The sequence below is a fragment of the Polyodon spathula genome, chromosome 9, assembly GCF_017654505.1.
Source record: "Polyodon spathula isolate WHYD16114869_AA chromosome 9, ASM1765450v1, whole genome shotgun sequence".
NCBI lineage: Eukaryota > Metazoa > Chordata > Actinopteri > Acipenseriformes > Polyodontidae > Polyodon > Polyodon spathula.
The window spans coordinates 26,910,596-26,930,298 of NC_054542.1; the positions used below are offsets into that span (position 1 = coordinate 26,910,596).

Here is a 19,703-nt window from a genome sequence, read left to right on the forward strand (position 1 = left end):
AAAGTGTGTAGTGTAGCACTGATATACAGCTGTGTGCAAATTTATTAGAACACCCCATTGCTTATGTTGTTTTGATTTGTGCATATGAAATCAAACCACTGGAACTGAAAATCTTAGAAACCTTTTCAAAATTGGCAAATTAATGAATTAATTGATGACTTTAGTAAGCCACACATGCAAATAATTTAAAACAGTAAGAGAAAAGGTACACACAGCCACACGTGGTAAAATGCATGACACTTTATAGAAATAGTTTAATATACCTAATTAAAGCAAAGTGATCTAACATTTTCAGTCAATAACACTATGTAACACAATTTTTGTTCCTGGGTAGTAAGTGTTATTTCCTAATTGCTTATGCATCAAAAGTATAGAAAATGGCAATTATTCCCCACAAACTTTGCTTTTGTAACCAGGACAGTGATATTTTGAAATATTACTATTTCCAATGAGAAAACGGGAGCTTTTGTGTCTTTTCGTTCACATAAAGTCAGAAAAAAACAACATATGAATCCAAATTAACATGTATTTATACTAAAGTAATACAAAAATGACTACAAAAGATTTAGAAGTGAGTAGTTTTGAGATTTATGATTATACTGTAAATTTACAGTATAATCATAAATCTTGAAAAACTACTCACTTCTAAATCTTTTTTCTAAAAAATACTCAAATTGGTGAAAACAGGTTATATATTATACATTGAAATACGGTGGTATTCATTAACTTTTTAAACACTGATTTCGCTCTAGAACAGGTTTGAGGTTATTTAATGACAGAGCTGGGTTTGCTTTACCAATCTTAAAAAAACTTAAAAACAAGAGACTGAAGAGAGCCTTACAATACTTGCCATTACTGTGCTTTACTTTTTGTTACCTAAATAACCAGGAAAGTTTTACAAAACTTGAGAAAAGGCATATAAATATGTAATTTTATAGCTTTTACAACTGCAACACAAAAAGTCTGTACAGCACATGAATAAATACAAAGACTGACACTTGAATAAATACAAAGACTGATACTTTAATCCACACCATGTTCAAGGCTTAAACAAATTGAAATCACGCTTAGTCCAGAGTAAAAAGTAATCCTGAAACAGGATGGAAACTCACATAGATGCTTTAATTTTTTTTTTAATTAAAAAAAAAAATGATTAAGTTATTATTTAACTGGAATTTGATTTGATACATTATAGGGAGCTTCAAGTTATACAAGGAAAACACTATGCAGAACTGAACATTATGTATTTTTTTTGCAGATATAATAAATAAAAAGTTAACACAGAAATACTTTTTTTTTTTTTTTGCTTTAAAAAGAATTGCACCCAACTTTTTCATACACAATAACCTGAATGTTTGTTTCCAATAGAGATACTGACAGTTTACTTTCAGCATCTCTTTTAGGAAGTCTCCTCATAACTTTCATATATTGAGTGCAATGACATAGTGGTTTTGGGCGATATGCAGATTATCTAAATCAGTGAACTAAGGGTTGTTGGTATTTATATCTATTTCAGTTTCTTTTAGTTATTCTGCCCAGTCTTTGGGATTACATAACACTTGCAATGTTTCTGCTTCCTTTGTACCCTTAGGAGGTTCATGCATGTACTCCCATCTGTGGAACAGAAAAGAAAACCATTGAAAACATGTCACCAGACTTGAACACAAATCTAACAATCTAGTCTGGCTTGCGGCATTGGAAGGTCAATGTTTTCACTTCTCACCTTGCAGTAAGTGGCAGAGACATCAGAATACTTTCTATCCTGGACCCGGGTGTTGCAAGGCCAAACTTTGTTCCCCTGTCATAAACCAGGTTAAACTCCACATACCTGTAAAGATGAAGAAGGGTGAGTAGGCTTAAAAAAAGAGCTAAGGATTCTGGAATCACAATAGCAAAAACAATGACAACAAGCCTAACCTGGACATAGCTGGGTTATGGGTGGCCAGGAATTAACTATTTAGCAACTGTTTCTTGTTTTGTAATACATTTCCCAGCTTACTGCAGCCCCTGTCCTGGGTTACTGTGCTTTTACAACTGCTCTGTTTATTTTGTAAAAAAAGAAAACAAAAAACAGTATGATTTTAAACTTAAATATTCACAAGTGCAAATTAGTTTCTACACTTCAAGATGAATTGCCTTGAAGAATTTATTACTGCTGAATTAATTGTTCATTTAAATTTTTCTAGATATGCACATATATTTACGTTATTTTTATACTGCAGCTTGAATGCATAGTTTTTCTGTAAAGCTAAACTACAGAAATATAGAATAAAACTGCATTCTGTGGTCTTGACCTAGAAGTCACAGGTCACTGGTTTCCTACAATCATTGAGTATGATTTATCTGTGTAACAATGGCCTCCAAGACCTACTTCGGTTTACATGAGATACGGCATGTTAAGAAAGGACAGACAGCATAACACTGATTATCTGCTTTGTGCTTTGTGTAGCTGAAAATAAAAACCACTAAATGACATCTGATGTTTTACCACTTTGTTATGTGTGGCACTTCAACACAATCAAGAGGACAGATCCTCACCTGTCCCTACGAAGCTGCTGTCACTGCTTCTCCTCTGAGGTGAAAGAGTCATTGAGGTGTTTCTTCACAATTGGTATGTAGCAGGGCACAACAGCTTTGGCACAGCTCCTCACAAAGTCAAACACATCTTCCTTTGTGGGGGAATCCAGGTCGTCGAAGAAAATTCCACCGACTCCTCTTCTCTCCCCCCGGTGCTTAATAAAGAAATAGTTGTCGCACCTGCAACAGCAGTAGAGTGAGTTATAGCAAATAGGGCAGACCAGAGGAAATATCAAACCTTGAATACACACAGTATTCTGTGACTATTTAAATCGGCAATGGAATGCAGCTCAACCATTCTCATCAGTGAATGACTGCAATACCAGCAGCAGGAGGCTGAAAAGACCACTTCTCCAGAGTGAGCAGGTAGGACACATGAACCAATCAAAATGCTGAACTTTGGGAGGAGTCGGGAACCAATGAAATGTTTCTGATTGAACAAGTTAGATTTTAGCAGCCTACGTTATAAATACAGAAAACATTTTGAACAGAGGACCCGAAGCATAACCGATGCAAGAACAAATTATTAATATAAAACTACCCATTTCCCTTTCTCTAAAGTTAAGATCAATAATCGTCTTTTTGGTTGATGGTAGTAGATTTTCTACTGGTTCTCATCACTCGTATTTTCTTTATGATAAGTAATTGTATTGACAACAACAAAAGGATTGTATACTAGCTGAACTGAACTGAAGTTTCTCTTCAGTGCCTAGATCCTCAACTGCAACAGCATTGTTTAACCCTGGTCCAGATTATGATGTTGTGAGGTCAAGCTGGCCAGGTTCCAGCAAGACAGTACAAAAAGGCAGCAGAAATGTACCACACGGTGAGCGCTCCTCTTGTGTCAGTGGAAATGGGATATTAGCAGCAGAGAAATATTTTATGGAATTACATCTAGAATTAAATAGAGCCCAGTCAAAAGGCAAGGCATTATCTTGAAAGTGGTCTTAAGTTAAAAAAAAAAAAAAAAAAAAAAAAAAAAAACCTGACTTGCTGATTGTTCTTTGAAATATTATGTTAGTGTCGAGTAATAATTTGTTTTGGCAGTTTAAAGTGAAACCAACCCACCCAATACTCACAATGACGCAGTATTTCCAAAAGACCCAACCCAGATAACAGCTCACAGCCAGAGAACAGTTATCCTAAATGCACATTCACTGCCCTATTTTATCTGTCTCTATCACAGGAAACACCAAGGACATTGTCACCACCTAACCTTATCGCTTCAGGCAAAGTTTGTGGGCGTTAGACATACTGGCAGTAACTGAGGAATGTAAAACTAATGACACCCCAAGAGTATCAGGAATCTTTCAACAGGGTATTGTCCACCAGACAGCTACAGCATTAACTAACTTTCCTTAAATCCATTCTCAACAAAAAGTTGTTCTTCAAATTCAGTAGGTGACAAAATCTATATAAACCATCTCCAGCTTGTCTATCGTTCAAAAACAGCTTTACTTATTATCATAGCAATCTTTGTTGCAATGGGTTTCCATATTATGGTCAAAATGGGAAAAAACAACATATAATCATCAAAACTGTAATATTGCGTAATAAAAAAAAAAAGGCAATCCTCTTAAAAGCTCTGTAGTTATAAATCATGTTCAGGTATCAGCCATTGCTTGAAGACATATAGTCTTCTATGACTGAGTTAATATATATTGAGTTCATAAGGCTTGCCTATGGAGCCTTTTGTTACAAGAGACTTCATTGTTCACAGTTTGAGCAATCACACTTCAAACTGAAACCTGTTAAATAAAAAAAATGTAAACGCTGTTTTTCAAATGGTGTCTATTTAAATTAAACTTTGTGGATTATCCTGATGATCTACTGTACCTTGCCAACATCACCTGAGTGAGATTGTATTCTGTACCATTTTTTAAACACTGGATACAGCTTGCTGTCATGTTTATCACAGGCATTCTTCAGGGTTTTATGAAAATGAACAGCATCCTCCTTATTAACATATGCAGGTGTCAGGTCTGTTCCTCCACCAAACCACCACAGCTTTGAACCTGTATGGGCAATGAACAGAGCTATGATCCACTGGGTATTCTGCAGAGGAACCTCTCAAACAGGATGTGTTAGTGTTGCCATAATACAAAAACATTCAATACTTTTAAAGGAGTGATAACCAAGACTACAATCAATTTATATTGATAGCACTTTCAACAGTGGGCCCTATTCACAAAGCTTTAAATCATATTTACAACAAAATACAAGAGTATTTCAATCAAAACATTTTCAAAATGTATAGTGAAGTGCAATTTAGTTGATAATGGTAACGAATACTAATTTAGAAAATAGATATTTTCTTTTTTAAATGTTATTTAAATACAGTAGCTGTACTCCCTTCACCTGCTTGTCAATGATTCACCAATTTACATTAAGACTGATGGTCTCTCCCCTCAAATCAAAGCGTCATTTGCTTTAAACTCTGGGATTAAATTCTCATTTCTGAAGATGGCAGTCTCCTATATTTCACCTATTGGCAGAATGCAGGCAAATTTCCCACTCCATAGTAAATGTATTACATTGTCAATTTGTCCATGTAATCATGTCAATTGAGTGCATGTAAGGCATGGATATCAAATCTATTCAAAACTGCAGACAAATGGACATGCTACGAGGAGCTAGAACATAGTCTGCAACTTTATATCCCAAATAACACAAGATCCCTGTGCAATTAGACCTCAGATTGCTATTTTATTAAATTAGAAAATAAAAACAACTCAGAAATACACAGACTGCTAAACAGAACACTGTGTAAGAAGACAATGCCTTCTGCGGTGATGAGTAATTCGTTAGGATAGGATGGATTTTTTTTTTTTTTTTTTTTACTGGGGCGCGATTAACTGGACCAAAAGAAAAAAATAATGAGCAAATCTAGAAAGATGAGGGAAAAAGCAGCTGCATCTGAAAAGTTTCATAGAGAATACTATTCAGACATCAACACCATTTAAAGATAAGACTGTTTTGGCATTTTTGTTTATGTAATTATACACTTTTTTTAGTTCATGAAATTCATTACCAGTGATACACTCAACTCTTTGACTAGAACAAACAAACCCTAAGGTAGTTTGTCTTGAGCTTCAATGAAAAGATCAATCTGAAGGACATTTACAATGTGTCCGGGAAGGGCTTTAAACTCTTACCATCGGCTTCTTCGATTTCAAAGTATCTGTAGTTGAAATGTATCGTGGGGATGTGAGGGTTCTTCGGGTGGATCACAGAACTCACTCCCATAGCACAGAATGGCAGCTTTCCTGCAAATCAAAACAGATTGGAAAGCTAAAGATGATTTTCTGAATGGAACGTTACTCAATTGTGACATCATCAATCCTTACACAGCAGGGACATCCAATGGGAAGTGGCAACATGGCTGAACACTTTTTTTGTTGGCTAGTATCTATAATTTTTGGTTTAAAAGTGCAGTAAGTGCATGGCGCTAACAAAATAATTCCAGCAAATCTTACCTAATATGCATTACAAGCTTAATACTAACAAGAGAGTTATTTACTTATTGGCCTTTTAACAGTATTTTTAATCTTACAATTATGTTATGAATTGTAATATTGATGTTGTTTTATTAATTTAGAATATTTAACAGAAATGATTAATTTTGTAAATATAAATGTTAACCTAACTTTGAAATAATTAACAGTCCTGAATGTATTGGTTCCTAAACAAGAGCACAAATAAGCTTACAATTCTGTAAAGTTGTTTTTGTTTCACCCCAGTCACAAGCCGTTGAGTGTATTCTATTACGTGGGTCCACAACAATTGATGATTGGTCAGTAGCAATGCTTGGCCTGCCTTCTGAAAGCTGTTTTCTTTATGTAGAACCAGTAGTGAATGACTAGTTAAAATATGTTGCCAAAACCCAGGTTTAGCAGGTTTAAAAAAAAAAAAAAAAGAAAAAAAAAAGTATTTAACATTTGTTTTACAACAGAAAGGCACCCCAATTGCTTGGAACCACCTTCAACATGGAATTGGTTTTACAGGAAAGCTTAATGGCCAAATAATGTGGTGTGTATGATACTGTAATTGTTTCAATTGTGCCAGGTGACCTTCTTTTAAGCCAGAGTTCTTCATGTTTTTTGTAGTCAGCTGTATTCTGTTGGTATTTTATTTAAAATGGTTATCCTCGTCCTCTGGCCTTACCATCTTTCCTTTTAAGTGATTTCCCTCGGCTTCTCATCTGCTGGGCTGCTTCCTCAGAAAGATCGCCGAACACAACCGACAGGTTTACCCCAGCCTTCTCAAAAATGTGGCTGTCTTGCAGGATGCAGCTGATACCTCCACCGCCTGGTAGGGGAACAAAAGTAATCTAAAATGCCAGTGTCCAGGCTGCACACACCAGCTATCCACACATACTATCAGGCAAAAATGCTATGCCATGTAATGAAAACTCCAGGCTGCACTGTAAAACCAGGCATCACTATGCCTCCTATGCTAATGGCTCCTCCCAGAAAATAACCACAGTACTAACACCCTGCATGTGGTCAGTAGCTGGTGACAGCTAGGGGAAGTTGATGGCTGCAGTGTAATGTTGTCAATAATCAAGAGGCCATAGAATCATACACATCACTCTCACTCTCAAACACACACACACACACACACACTCACACAAAATCCAGTTTAACAAGTTAGGCTTTTGTAAAACTGAACAATATATGTTAAGGCCAGAATGCATGTGAACTGAAAGTTGCTTTTAAACAAAATCTGAATACAAATAAAAGTATATTATTCAAACTAGAAAGAGGGAATTTCTATCAAAATATCAAGTTTGTGTTGCTGGTATTTAAGCTAAGTAGTACTGTTCCAATGTTAAAATGAGTAGAAAAGTAGAAGTGAAAACAAATCTAGTTTCTAATTCCTATAGTTACCAACAGCATTGCACAATAACGATGTCAGTGGCAACACTGTACAAACGTGAACGTTTGCACGTAGCCTCGTCACCCACAGAAGGAATGCAACACGGTCTTTAACAAAACATGCTTATTTTCACACAATAAATAAATAAATAAATAAATAAATAAAAATGTTTACTTTACCCTCTTTCCTGTCCCAGCGGTCCACTTGAAAAGTTCCCCCATCTACATCAGCGAGAGCTTTGCAAAATTCTGCTTGTGTTTGCAAAATCATCATCTCCATCTTCGTCCTCATTTCTTCCTTATTTTTCTGCAGGACTTGGACTTCTGTCACAGGTTGAGACATAAAACATTTGCACTTTTCCAAAATATCATCTTCAACCATTTTGCCTGTCTCAGAATGAACGGCCACTGTAGATTTCATCTCAGCTCTTTGAAAGTGACTTAAACCAGCAGCCAGACTCGCTACCAGTGCAGCACCAGCAACTAGCCGGACTTTCTTACCGTTCGACCCACTTGCAGTTCTGTCCCCTGCTATACTGGACTTGTATCTCACGTTGGAAAGTTTAAAGCCAGCATTTGTGTTCTGCAGAACTCGTGTTTTTAATGGACAATGCACTAAACCTAAGTTCGAAACTGCACACCGGTTGCTGAAATGAGGCAAAAGAAGCTTGACTTTTGAGGGAACCGTCCTACCCACGCCGGCAAAAAAGAAAGAAGACATGACAGGAGAAAAATAATCAATAAAATGCAACAATACCCTCTAAATGCCAAACCCTTACTGTGGTTACATGTGGTAACGCTTATACACTTTTCTTAGAATACCAAGTTCTGGGAATCGTAGTTTGTAGATCTCTTTCCAACTGATACTCGTATACAAATATCGAGGTAATGTAACTACAACCCCAGAATAGTCAGTGACATTTTAGGGGCGGGTCTGTTTCTGTAGAAACACGTGGTTTTGTACAGTTGCACAATCACATAGCAGCCAGCGTAGGATGAATTGTGCAAGCTATGAGATACGTAAAAGTGTGTGTGTGCGTGTGTGTGTGTGTGTGTGTATACGCGAATGAAAAGAACTTCCGTAGTTTAGCTTTCTGTGCACACTAAAGAAAAGATGGCTTGTTGCCAATCGAATTTGTCTGCTGAGGAGCACCCACTGTGAATACAATATACTTATGATACGACAGTTCAAGCTCGTTTTTATCTGAGGAATTAAAAACAGAAATGAAAGAAGGGGATTCCCTTTTTTCAAATTGTGTTTTAAGTGTATTGGTACTGATAAGCTACAAAACTGATGTAAAATATACTTGTCCAGACATTCTTGTCAAAATGCTATACTGCATATTTCAGTCACCTTTTCATTGGTCAGTTTATTCTTTTAAATAAATACAAGTTTATGGGTTATTATTATTATTTATTATTATTATTATTATTATTATTATTATTATTTTGCTTGAATTGGCTGTGCATGACAAGATTCCTTTCACTTCAAGACAGGAACCCTGTGATACTTGAGGTGCACATTGACACCTTGTGGTAGACGGGGGGTACTGTAGGTTAATTACTTGCGTGCAGTCAGAGCAGTGTGAACGGCAACTTCCATACTGCAAGGAACATTTTCTGTCTTATATCTTTAGGTTTAAATGTATTCACCTTTGTGACAGACTTTCTAAAACTGCTCATGTTTCATGCCAAATGCAAATGTAATGCCCAGCTGATAGAAAAAGAAAGGCAATGTCATTATTTTTCTTATGTGTAAGGTTAAATTGAAGTTCTCTCAGCCAAGCAACTGGTTATAAGATAACCATGTTGAAAAACAAATTACTGATGTAAAAGACTAAAATTGAAATAAGCTGTGGTTTTCTGCTTATTCTTCCTGATATCAAAAATCAAATCTCGCGTGTACACTGGTATACCTTTAGCCTAGCTGGTAATTAAATATATACAACTTCCCCATGTCTAGCCTGTGCAGGGGGCACTACCCACTGTTGGGCAGCATAAACAGTGCCCTCTGGCGCTGATTCAATTACCTGGTAAAGTAACCAGGTTATAGTTGTGAATAACGCTAACTCTCTTTATCAGTTCAGAGGAACGTATTGCATTTGAAAGACAGGCTTATAGGTCTAAAAACAGATTTATTTATTATTATTATTATTATTATTATTATTATTATTATTATTATTATTATATTTTATTATTTGGAAAGTTCCACAATACTAAGATAGCAGCTACCATGCTACCGTATTTTCACAACTAACAGATCATAATAGTAATATTACACGAAGCGCTTTACCGTGGTCTTCAACATAAATATGTACCGTAAAGTTTTCACAAACACGACAGTCCTGAAACTCGACCTTCGTTGGTTAGTACCGTGCAGGCCTACTTATGTTAAGGCTGATAGAAGTAACTTTAAACATCTCTCTACTGTCTCGAAAATCTGAAGCAAACAGACAATTTATCATCAAACGAATACAATGATGAATAAACCCTTCCTTCTCTACAAATTCCAAAAAAACTACGCACGCGCAGACCCCACGGCTTCAGATGTCCCTCCCCTTTGCTACATGTTTCCGTCTCCATGACAACAGCTGCTAAACGCAGTTGAGCAGACAGTGTGTGCATCACTTCAGGCAGTGTACACGGTCTGTAGACAGATTGTTATATATTTAATTCGATCAGGGACAGATAAATTGATGAAAACAACAAAAAGAGACAGGTTGGAAGAATGCATTACTGTTGAATTTTACCTGTGTTAACTGGTTTGCGGTCATCCGATGCAAAACTAGGAACATCACTAGTGAATTGAAAGCAAAGCAAGAGGATTACCATTAGCTACGGTAAGAGGATAATAATACTGTATCCCATTGCATACCGTATTTATCACTGTATGTCATTTATTTACACGCTGTTATTGACATTATTTAGAGAAATAATTCTGAAGGCAGACAACACGCCAGGCCTTGTGGACTGGGTTAGGGTTATTGAACGAGGCAACGTTTAAACACTATATACCACGAAATTTGATACTGGTAATTGTAATTTACTTATCATGCCACGGCCTTGTAATGAATATCGTGTCAAGTTTTTGGCTCATAGCTTCTCTGGAAAATTCTGTATTTTGTTGTCACGTGGTACAAATATGCAGAACATGATTTGATTCATTGATTTAGGCTTGAAACTTGTTTGAGAGGGAAAAACGGCGTAGCTTTTGAAACCTGAAGATATACACCAATTAGTTATTTTGTGCGTGTTAATTAGTACGAGAAAAGCTGCCAAAAATAATGTGTTGCCCATGGAGAACTGAAATCTGAGTTCAAAGAAATAAGCCTACTTTTTTCACAAACAACCTATAATCGAGTTCAATAGTACAGAAAAGAGCTATAGACAAGGACAGTATCATGGGATTATTTTCCATGAAGTGCATATCACCAATTATCAATTGACATAAAAATGAAGATCTTTTGTAGATCGTTTATCTGCTGCAATCCACTGTCTATACAGTACATACTGCATGGGGCACTATACGTATGCTGTTTATTGCACAGCTCAACAAATCCAACTGTGACACTTACTACTATATATATATATATATATATATATATATATATATATAATATATATATATATATATCCTAGGAAAAAATAGCATGTAACCACATTTTCAGGAATCTTTATTGGGTGGTGGAATGTTGTTTATATGACCATAAATTCACTGTGAAATACTGTACCTCCTGTTTCAGTTGAATTTGAACTCAGAAAGTTACAGATCACATCCAGTTGTTCATTGTTATTGCTAAATTATTATAAACAATTAGGGTGTTTATCTAATCATCTTATCTAATTCCAACAGTTTAGAATTTGATGATTTAAGGTTGTATTTATGATTCCAAGCTGGCCAATGAGTAGTTAAGTGGCAATTATACACTCAGTGACTCAGTGTGCAATCAGTATATGACACTATTTCCTAGTGATTCTTATTTGTAGTGCAGTATAGGCAATAACATAAAGTGGAGTACAAGTATGGGCATGCAGTGGCAGGTTTATGCTTACGGTGCTTGTAATATCTGTTTGTTTTTCAGTGCAATTGAGAAGGTTTAGTGGAAGAGGATGGGTAAAGGCACAAAACGAATAGCAGTGAGTTAGCCTAAATCTCTTTTTTGATCTTGCGGCTCATTTATAAAATCATGTCACTGACTGCAAATACTGTAACAAAGGCAGGTATCTGTTATGTAATGCCTGTGTTTAGGGACAACAGTTGAGGCAATGCACAGTAGATAGAATATTATGTTTCGAAAAATAATTATAAAACCAGCAAATTTGTATAGCTTAGGGCTAGCATTGAATAGTCTATCAAGCTATTATCAGCAACATATGGATGTTTTTTATGTGTTTAAAGTGTATACTAGCAATATCAATCTTTTAATGGTATGCAGCTGTTTGAATTAAACGGAATGTAATTGTGAAGTGTGCGGTTTCAGATCATTGGTTTCTATTACTATACATATAATGGACTTTTTTTGACTATTTTTACCTCAACTATTTGACTCAATAGGTGGTTCCATCCCTGGTATTGTCTACTGTAACTGCACTTTCACAGAAGATAGGGCTAACATGCTCACACTCTATATTTCTGGACTTTGAATCCAATTACCAATACACGCAGTGTTCAGATTCTCTAGGGAGAGTTTCAGTTTTTATCTTTTCGCATTCCCTGTAGGGTAACATTTCCATAATGGCTGCTGTGCATGATATTTGGGTCTCGGATGTTGAGTCAAAGATTCTCACAGACATCAATTAAAAATTACCATTTGGCCGCCATATTTTCTCCTTGTTGCATAAAGCTACTTTTCAGGAACCTGTATTTACTTGAGGCTATGCCATGGGGATATTTTGTTTGTGTTCACAAAATCAAACATGTGTGGCATGTCTGTGATTTACTTCATTTTTAATTTTTGATGTACAGTATATTAATGATTTTAAAATATGTTATTGTTGTTGGTATTGTGTTATACACCAGAGAACTTATTACACATATTAAGTTAATACATTAGTGCTTGCGTTACTGAGATTTACTTGTGTTGGTCTTGGTGGGCATAAAATGAATAGGCTAAATGGATGTATAAATAAATAAATAGCTTCATCCCAAACTAAACCTTGAAATAGGAGACAGTTGAATGATGGTATCACAATATGCTGAGTGAGTGATACAGAGGAAGTGAAGACAGACATGTTTCAAAATGCTGACTGAGACCAAATTGAAATTTAATAAGATTATGTGATCATCACATGAAGATTCCTTTACAGTTACTGTAGCTGATAAACACCAGTATACCAAACACTTTTGTTTCATGGACCCCTTTTTAAAAAGAGTTTTGAATTGGGGACCCCCAACAAAAAATTGAAGAATGGAAAAAAATCACAAACCAGAAAGAGACTATTGCAGTAAAAGTAGATGTCTTATGCATATCGTCTGTAAGTATCTTGACTCTCGCCACAACAGTAAAATAATTCGTTTTTTGTACTGTACATTAGTATGTAGCCAAAGCTAATACAAAACAAGTGTCCAAAATTTCTTTGTACCCGCTTGGCAAACTTTGCAGCACACCAAAGGCCTCCGGACCACAGTTTGAGAACCACTGATGTAAAATCTGCAGTTCCATTTCTTAACCGGGGAGCTGTAAAATGTGTTTTCTGTATTGGTTTATTCATAATCTCAATATGAGGCCTGATCTTAACCAGTTATATTAACAAAAGCAAAAAAAAAGATATTGTTAAAAACTGCCTCGATTAAATAAATGAAAAGCCCTATCTGAACAGTTTCTGGATGTGGTATTTATTATTATAAATGGTTCAAGTGAAGCAGGCAATTCCTACAATGGATCTAATGTTACATAATTTATGGGGGGGTTTATTTGTTTGGAATATGTACTTATTGTGTTTGCACAGTTTTTTTTTCTGTCCGTTAATAGCTGAATACATGGCTTGCTGCAGTTCATTGAGCAGTTTCTAATGTGTAAAACGTTTTTGTTTTACTGGTACATAACTACTGTCGGGTATGTTGTGTATTGTCATGGAAGCCTTGCGTGGAGCATTGCCTGGATACGGTTTAAGAGATTAATTAGTTTACACTACATGCAGTTTGCTCTCTAATGGAGCTGCTTATATTTTCTATTACAACAGCTTGGTCGTGATTCTCTTTTAAAACATCTCCTGGTTATGCTTCCATTGTAAGTGCCTACATTTGTTTACTGGCTTATCTTTCTATACTTTAAAAAGCATAAATGTTAAAAGAAATACAGTAGCTTTTATATCAGTAAATGTTCTAGTGGTCCGGTCATACTTATTTGCTTTAGGCTGATGTAAGTAAGTTTGGTAGGCTCTGTAAGAGTCAGTCAATGCACATACCATTACAAATATATTTCTCCTAGAGTACGACGTTGTAGTTGTTCAGGATTGAAGGCCACATGTCTGTCGGGATCTGTGTTCTTAGATTTTCTTTAACTTTTATGGGTTTGTTAAAATAATGGAATTACTGCATTGAGCAAATGCAGGAACAAAGTATTACATCCACTTTATTAATGTTTTCACACAGTCCCCATCGTGTTGCATCAGCTTATTTTATTTTGTGCATCATTGATTTGAAATGCCAATTAACTCCTGAGACAATTAGTCAATGGTGCCGGGTTATTTTTAACAACAATAACAATGTGACTGCTCTCTTGGTAATTAGGGGTAAACTACTTCAAAGTGAAGAATGAATCCAAAGGAAGAGATTAGCAACACATCACAGGAGGAATACGAAGATGACTTTGAGAAAGACCTCGACTGGTTAATAAACGAAGAGGGCAAAGCAAGTGAGGTATGTAATTTAATTGGATTTTATGTAACAGTAGGTTCTAGTACATTTACATACAGGTTAATAGGGTGTGTCCTTGATGTGTTAATGTATAATTAATACATTAGAAGACAACATCAATTCTCTCCTGTTAAACCATTCTTGTTTTGTAAAACAGTTTGTAAACTGCTTTCCATTGCAACTACCAATGGTGCAAGTACATTTAAAATATTGGTGGAATATTAAATTCCAAGTGCATACAACAGGTTCTTTGAATTATTCATATATTCTGAACATGTCCTGTATTTGATGAAAAAACTGATCTATGTTATATAAATATAACATTTTCATACATACAAATGTATTCTGTTTTATGGCTATGAAGATGTTTACTCAACAGGCATTCAACAATAGGACTGTAATATATACATTTTCCCACAGAAATTATTGTATACAATTTTATTTTACACTTGAATTAATAAGAACCATTACATTTTAATCTGCTTCACTACTAAGTCTGTGTTTCTGGGCTGAACTGGTTTCACTCTCATTCATTTCTTTCCAGGACCTAGAGGATGAGAGTGATATTGAAGCTCAGATTGACAGAGAACTGGAGGAGGAGGCAGTTAAAAAGAAGACCGTAGAAAAGGAACAGCAAGACCATTCAAAGAGTGTTTGTGATAAAAACTCAGATCTGAAATCCCCCAGTGGTGAGGAGCCACCGCCTGAAATCGAGCCACCTGAGCCCATCTCGGATACAGACAGTGAGAGTTCTTATCAGCTGATAAAACCAGAGGAAGTCGATGATGAGATGGACGAAGAAGCCAAGAAGTATATCATGGAGAAGATAGAGCAAGCCAACCGGCAGCTTGAGGATGAAGACCCAGTCAATGAAAATCGGGAGCGCAGACTGAAATTTAAAGACAGCCTGGTTGATTTTGTGGCACCACCGCTGGCTTATTCTGAAGGGGAGAATGATAATGATGGAGAGGTCGCAGGGCAATTGTCTGATTTGCAGATCTCTCCACAGAAGGGTCAAACCTTTCCTGAAAACATGGGAAAGGATCATTCAAAGGAAGGTAAAGTGCTGATAGAGAAAGATGGGAAGTTTGAACTGGTTAGCATAAATGACCTTGAAAGCCAGGGTCTGTTGCCTCCAATACCTTGCGCTGCTAGTGAGGCTGAGCAGAAACAGAGTTCTCCAAGGGCTTCATCTCGCCACAGTGAATCCTGCCCTGTGCAAGGCCTCTCCTCTAGACTCAACTCTGCTTCAACATTCTCTTCTTCTGCTGGAGAGTTTGTTCATGTGCCCAGGCCCCCCTCTGCTCCTAAGGGCCGCTCCAGTTCAGCAGGTCACGTACAGAGAAACACTGGCAAAAGGATAACGAAGGCTCGAAGGGTCCAGTCTGCAAACATTTGCTCCGGACACACTACCTATGCCCAGACTCCCGAACAAAAAGAGATGCGGCTTAAACTTGAACAGAAAAGGGAAAGGCTTAGAAGAGAGGTGAGTTGTTTTGCCAAATTAAACTTTTCAGCTGGAAATTAGAAAGTCACACAATAAACAAAGAGAAAACGAGAAGAATTAGAAAAGGTTATTTAAACGTGTCTCTAAACCTTTCAATTAGACAGGGTAGCCTTAAAAAAAGTTTTATTAGATTATCTTATTTCTTATCTTATGTTTTTCCCTGTACACACTATTCAGTACAGTCTTTGAATCCACTTTAGTTGAGCACAAGAACTGGGTTGTTCCAACGACTATTAGCAGTGCACATTTTGATTTGCTAAAAATTAATGTTGCAAAGGGTGTCTAACAAGTAACAGAATGCTCCTGATTTTTTTTAACAGGAAGTATCACTTTTGCCTTTTTTGGTTAAAAATGTTACTGTTTCAAAGACATGTTAATGCAAGTAAGGGGAAAGTGCCCATTAGCCTCTTCATACCTCCCTGATTATCAGAGATTCAGGTTCGTCCTTTGAACTTTTTTTTTTAAATCTGAAAATAGCCAAAAATGCAGGTAAGGGACTATATAGTATTCTAAGAAAATTAAGTGTCACTTCAATCTGTTTTAAAACATTATGTTTAGACACCCAACCACCCCCCCCCCCCCCCCCCGAAACAGAACAAAACAAATGTGAATTGCTGTCTAGGAGGAAGCCAGGAAGAGAGAGGAAGAAGAGCAAAAACGACAAGATAACGAGAATGCCTTCCACGCCTGGATGATGAAGAAGAAGGATCAACTGCAGGAGGAAAGGCGAATCCACAGGGCAAGGGAAATGGAAAGAATGAACAACACGGTAAACCGAGACAGTTGGACAGAAATATAAAACCAATCCCTTCCTGTAGAGTAACAAGCATCAGGCTGGTAATCTTGACTGTAATCATTCACGCCTGTAAAGAAAATACATTTCCATTCACTATAGATGAAGGTTCCGTTAAATTAATATTTTTTTGTCCAATAGACATCTATAATTGATTGGTTAGTTCTAATGGATGCACTGATATTTCTTATAACTAACAGAAAGCGAATGTTTTCAGAAAACCTCATTATTAATACCAGTATGAGAATGCAAACATATTAACATTTTCTTTCGCTGAAAATATTATTCCAAGATTGTTACAAGATGTTGATACTTGGGTGAGGATATATTGGTGAGAACTGTCATTGAAACACTGCTCAGATTTGTTCTTTGTAACATTTGACTCCAGATAAACCCGTAGTATACATTACAGCAATACGAAATGGTTGAACAACACAGGCTAGGTCAGGCTACCATGAAGCTTTTAGTACCATCATTTAAAAAATAAATAAATGAATAGGTAGTACTTCTAAAAGAAACTCTTTTTAGTCAAATTCTAAGGTTTATTTTTAATTTCAGTGCTCTGGTGTCTTCTCACAGCAGGAATCCCCAGATGCCGAAGAGGCTTTCAAACAGTGGTTGAAGCGGAAACATGAGCAACAGTTAAGAGATAGACAGATCGAAGAAATGAGAAGACAAGAAGAGGAAAGTAGCTATTACGTTCATGAAAGAGAGGAATGTGAAAAAGCCTTTAAATTGTAAGTTCCCGTTCCTGGGTATCTATATGTTTCTTAATGAATTATACATTTCACAATGGCTAAGGTTGAGAGATGCATGATGCTTTTGTAACAGACAGTGTTGTGTGATGCACATATATTACGGATTGTGTCCTCTGTTAGTGAGGCGAGATGAGGTTAAAACCTCTATAACCACGAATGCAGACGAGCCTGTCTCTTTTAAATAGTGGTTAAGACAAGGGGTGTGCAGAGAGCCCAACACTCATACTTAAGTAACCAATATGTTCAAATACTCGTACTTACTCGGATGACATCACTGGAAGTAGTTAAATGCATCTCTGGCCCTGATTTTCTCTCAGAAACCAGATTATTTGGGGATTTTATGGATTTATTGTGATGGAGAGGTGCTTGTGTACAAAGAAATATTTTTTTTTTATTATTATTAAGCTAATGGCTGCTTATTGAATCTGCCACCTCAAAAATTGACAAAAACACAGACGTTTTTTGGAAAGTGATATTCAATGTCAACGTGTGGGGAAAAAATCCATCGCAAACAACATGTTTGCCATAAAAAATGTCTTCTTAAAAGCTAATGCAAAACAGACAATATTGAGTGTGACCATAGTCAATTAAAAGAGGAGTTATTAGTTATTTTACAAGCACAAGCTTAAGTGCTGTCTTGTGTATACCTGTACCAGTACAAAATTAAACTGTATGTCTGATCTCAAATAAAATAAGGAAAATTAAAAAAAAAAAAAAAAAAACTCCCATGAAATATGCCTCAGTGATAAGGATTATATTACTGTGGTTTAACTACAACTAAACTGAAGAGACTGCAGCACAAGAAAAAAAAACGCCCAAAGACACACAAAAAATAGCTGTTCTTTGAAAAAACACAAAAATATCTTTAGAAAATTATACAGTTTTTTCAAATTAAAATACAATTATTTACAGAGTTGAGCACATGCAGAAACTGAAGGACAAGCCTTGAAAAGCCCAATATCAGCTCCACTATGTCAGACTGTCACACTGGTCACTCCTACCTCTGCTCTGGATTGGCTCTCTATCTATATATAATAGACTCATTTGGGAGTGAAAGGTCACAGCAGGTGAAGAGGAAAAATAAGAATACAGTTTAGCATTGACCTTCCCATTAACTAACGCACAATTGTTTACTGTATATGCAGGTGGCTGAGAAGGAAAAAAGCAGAAAAACATGCAGAAAAGCAGGCAGCAAAGGAACGCTCCAGGAGACTGGTGATAGAGGCTAGGAGAGCCAGACGGATGAAAGATTTACTCTACACTATCAGTGAGGCCAAAGCATTCAAGTTTGTAGACAACTACGGCTACCGGTTTTGAGGTTGTCCTTCAGTAGTCAAGCCACAGCTACAATACCTCATAAAGGTGGTCTAGAGGCAGAGGAAATTCAATAAAGAAAATAGAGCCTCCTTATGACCTGCTGTATTTCCATGCTCTGTAGTAACATTCATTCAAATTGTCCAGGTTGGTGATATGCATGTTTTCAATGAAGAAGCGTTTGCAAGAGTTTCTTGTTTTTATCTTGTAGTCTAATTGAATAGTAAGTTTAATTGAATAGCACCATAGGTAAGTAATGCAGGTCATGAAGCAGCTCTTTTTTCTTTTTACATTTTAGCAAGGTGCTGTTATTATATAAAGCTACACAAGACTTTTAAATGAAATTATTTATAACATTACAATATGTATCTGTTTATAAATATTGGATTTTATTTGGAGTGAAATAGGGCTACCTGCTGTAGGCCTACCAGTCCTTTGGGAAATGTGTTCAAATCATGATTGCATTATTTTCATTTCCTTCATGGTTGGTGTTTTAAATACAATTAATATTGGATAATGTATATTACAGATCGAAAGGGACAGATTTACTAAGCTTAGTTTTTTGCCTGCAGTGATCAAATGAAACAATGTATATATTTTTTGTAATATTCAGTATTATTACATGAATATGCATCTACCAAGTTTTGTGCTGAAGTCTTAAAGGTATTAAAAAAGCTCACAAACTGTTATGGATGAAACCTGTGTAAATTTACTGTTCAAGGCATTTTGAAACTTTTTAATAAGGGTTCTTTTGAAGTATGCTAAGCTTTTACTAACCAAGAAATTATTTAAATTCAGTAGTACCTTGGTATTATGCATCAAGCCCACTTGCTAGATGTAAACGTGTGTAACTGTGCATATTTTTACATGATAAAATGTTTACTTAATTTACACACATAGGAATGTGTTTCCTGTTTGTATTCATTTTAAATATCATTTTTTAAACTGATAAAGCCTACCAGTACCATTTTATGGTTTTAACTTTTGCTGGGACTACTATAGTTTCAATATTTTAATA

General features: G+C 36.0%; 2 protein-coding genes across 7 annotated transcripts; one reads left to right on the forward strand and one right to left on the reverse strand.

Moving 5' to 3' along the window:
* Positions 1-644: 644 nt before the first annotated feature.
* LOC121320574 (oxygen-dependent coproporphyrinogen-III oxidase, mitochondrial-like) lies at positions 645-8,723 on the reverse strand. 3 transcript variants are annotated; one of them, XM_041259023.1, is made up of 7 exons: positions 7,635-8,721; positions 6,742-6,885; positions 5,733-5,843; positions 4,451-4,592; positions 2,539-2,757; positions 1,724-1,828; positions 645-1,614 (listed from the first exon to the last, which is right to left on the reverse strand). In XM_041259023.1, exons 1-5 carry the CDS (start codon positions 8,173-8,175, stop codon positions 2,559-2,561), a joined length of 1,137 nt encoding a protein of 378 aa, XP_041114957.1. In that variant the 5' UTR covers positions 8,176-8,721; the 3' UTR covers positions 645-1,614; positions 1,724-1,828; positions 2,539-2,558. The 3 variants fall into 3 exon arrangements, with proteins under 3 accessions (XP_041114957.1, XP_041114958.1, XP_041114959.1); XM_041259024.1 differs by lacking the exons at positions 645-1,614; positions 1,724-1,828 and having other exon boundaries at positions 2,634-2,757; positions 4,414-4,592; positions 7,635-8,723; XM_041259025.1 differs by lacking the exons at positions 645-1,614; positions 1,724-1,828 and having other exon boundaries at positions 2,672-2,757; positions 3,657-4,592; positions 7,635-8,722.
* A 1,352-nt stretch (positions 8,724-10,075) lies between these two features.
* Positions 10,076-19,671, forward strand: LOC121320766 (coiled-coil domain-containing protein 181-like). Of its 4 annotated transcripts, XM_041259382.1 has the most exons (7): positions 10,076-10,294; positions 11,537-11,591; positions 14,188-14,316; positions 14,858-15,799; positions 16,443-16,589; positions 17,193-17,350; positions 18,517-19,671. In XM_041259382.1, exons 3-7 carry the CDS (start codon positions 14,212-14,214, stop codon positions 18,686-18,688), a joined length of 1,524 nt encoding a protein of 507 aa, XP_041115316.1. In that variant the 5' UTR covers positions 10,076-10,294; positions 11,537-11,591; positions 14,188-14,211; the 3' UTR covers positions 18,689-19,671. The 4 variants fall into 4 exon arrangements, with proteins under 4 accessions (XP_041115316.1, XP_041115315.1, XP_041115318.1 ...); XM_041259381.1 differs by lacking the exon at positions 11,537-11,591; XM_041259384.1 differs by lacking the exon at positions 11,537-11,591 and having other exon boundaries at positions 17,196-17,350.
* The last annotated feature ends 32 nt before the right edge of the window (positions 19,672-19,703 follow it).

Bases quoted from the DNA above. Each gene is read 5' to 3' on its own strand.
- LOC121320574 (XM_041259023.1), bottom strand. From the start codon at position 8,175: ATGTCTTCTTTCTTTTTTGCCGGCGTGGGTAGGACGGTTCCCTCAAAA. The intron at 4,593-5,732 runs GTAAGAGTTTAA...TTGCCCATACAG, and splicing joins TGAAATCGAAGAAGCCGATG to GTTCAAAGCTGTGGTGGTTT. The intron at 2,758-4,450 runs GTACAGAATACA...CTGCTGTTGCAG, and splicing joins TATCCAGTGTTTAAAAAATG to GTGCGACAACTATTTCTTTA.
- LOC121320766 (XM_041259382.1), top strand. From the start codon at position 14,212: ATGAATCCAAAGGAAGAGATTAGCAACACATCACAGGAGGAATACGAA. The intron at 15,800-16,442 runs GTGAGTTGTTTT...ATTGCTGTCTAG, and splicing joins GGGAAAGGCTTAGAAGAGAG to GAGGAAGCCAGGAAGAGAGA. The intron at 16,590-17,192 runs GTAAACCGAGAC...GTCTTCTCACAG, and splicing joins TGGAAAGAATGAACAACACG to CAGGAATCCCCAGATGCCGA.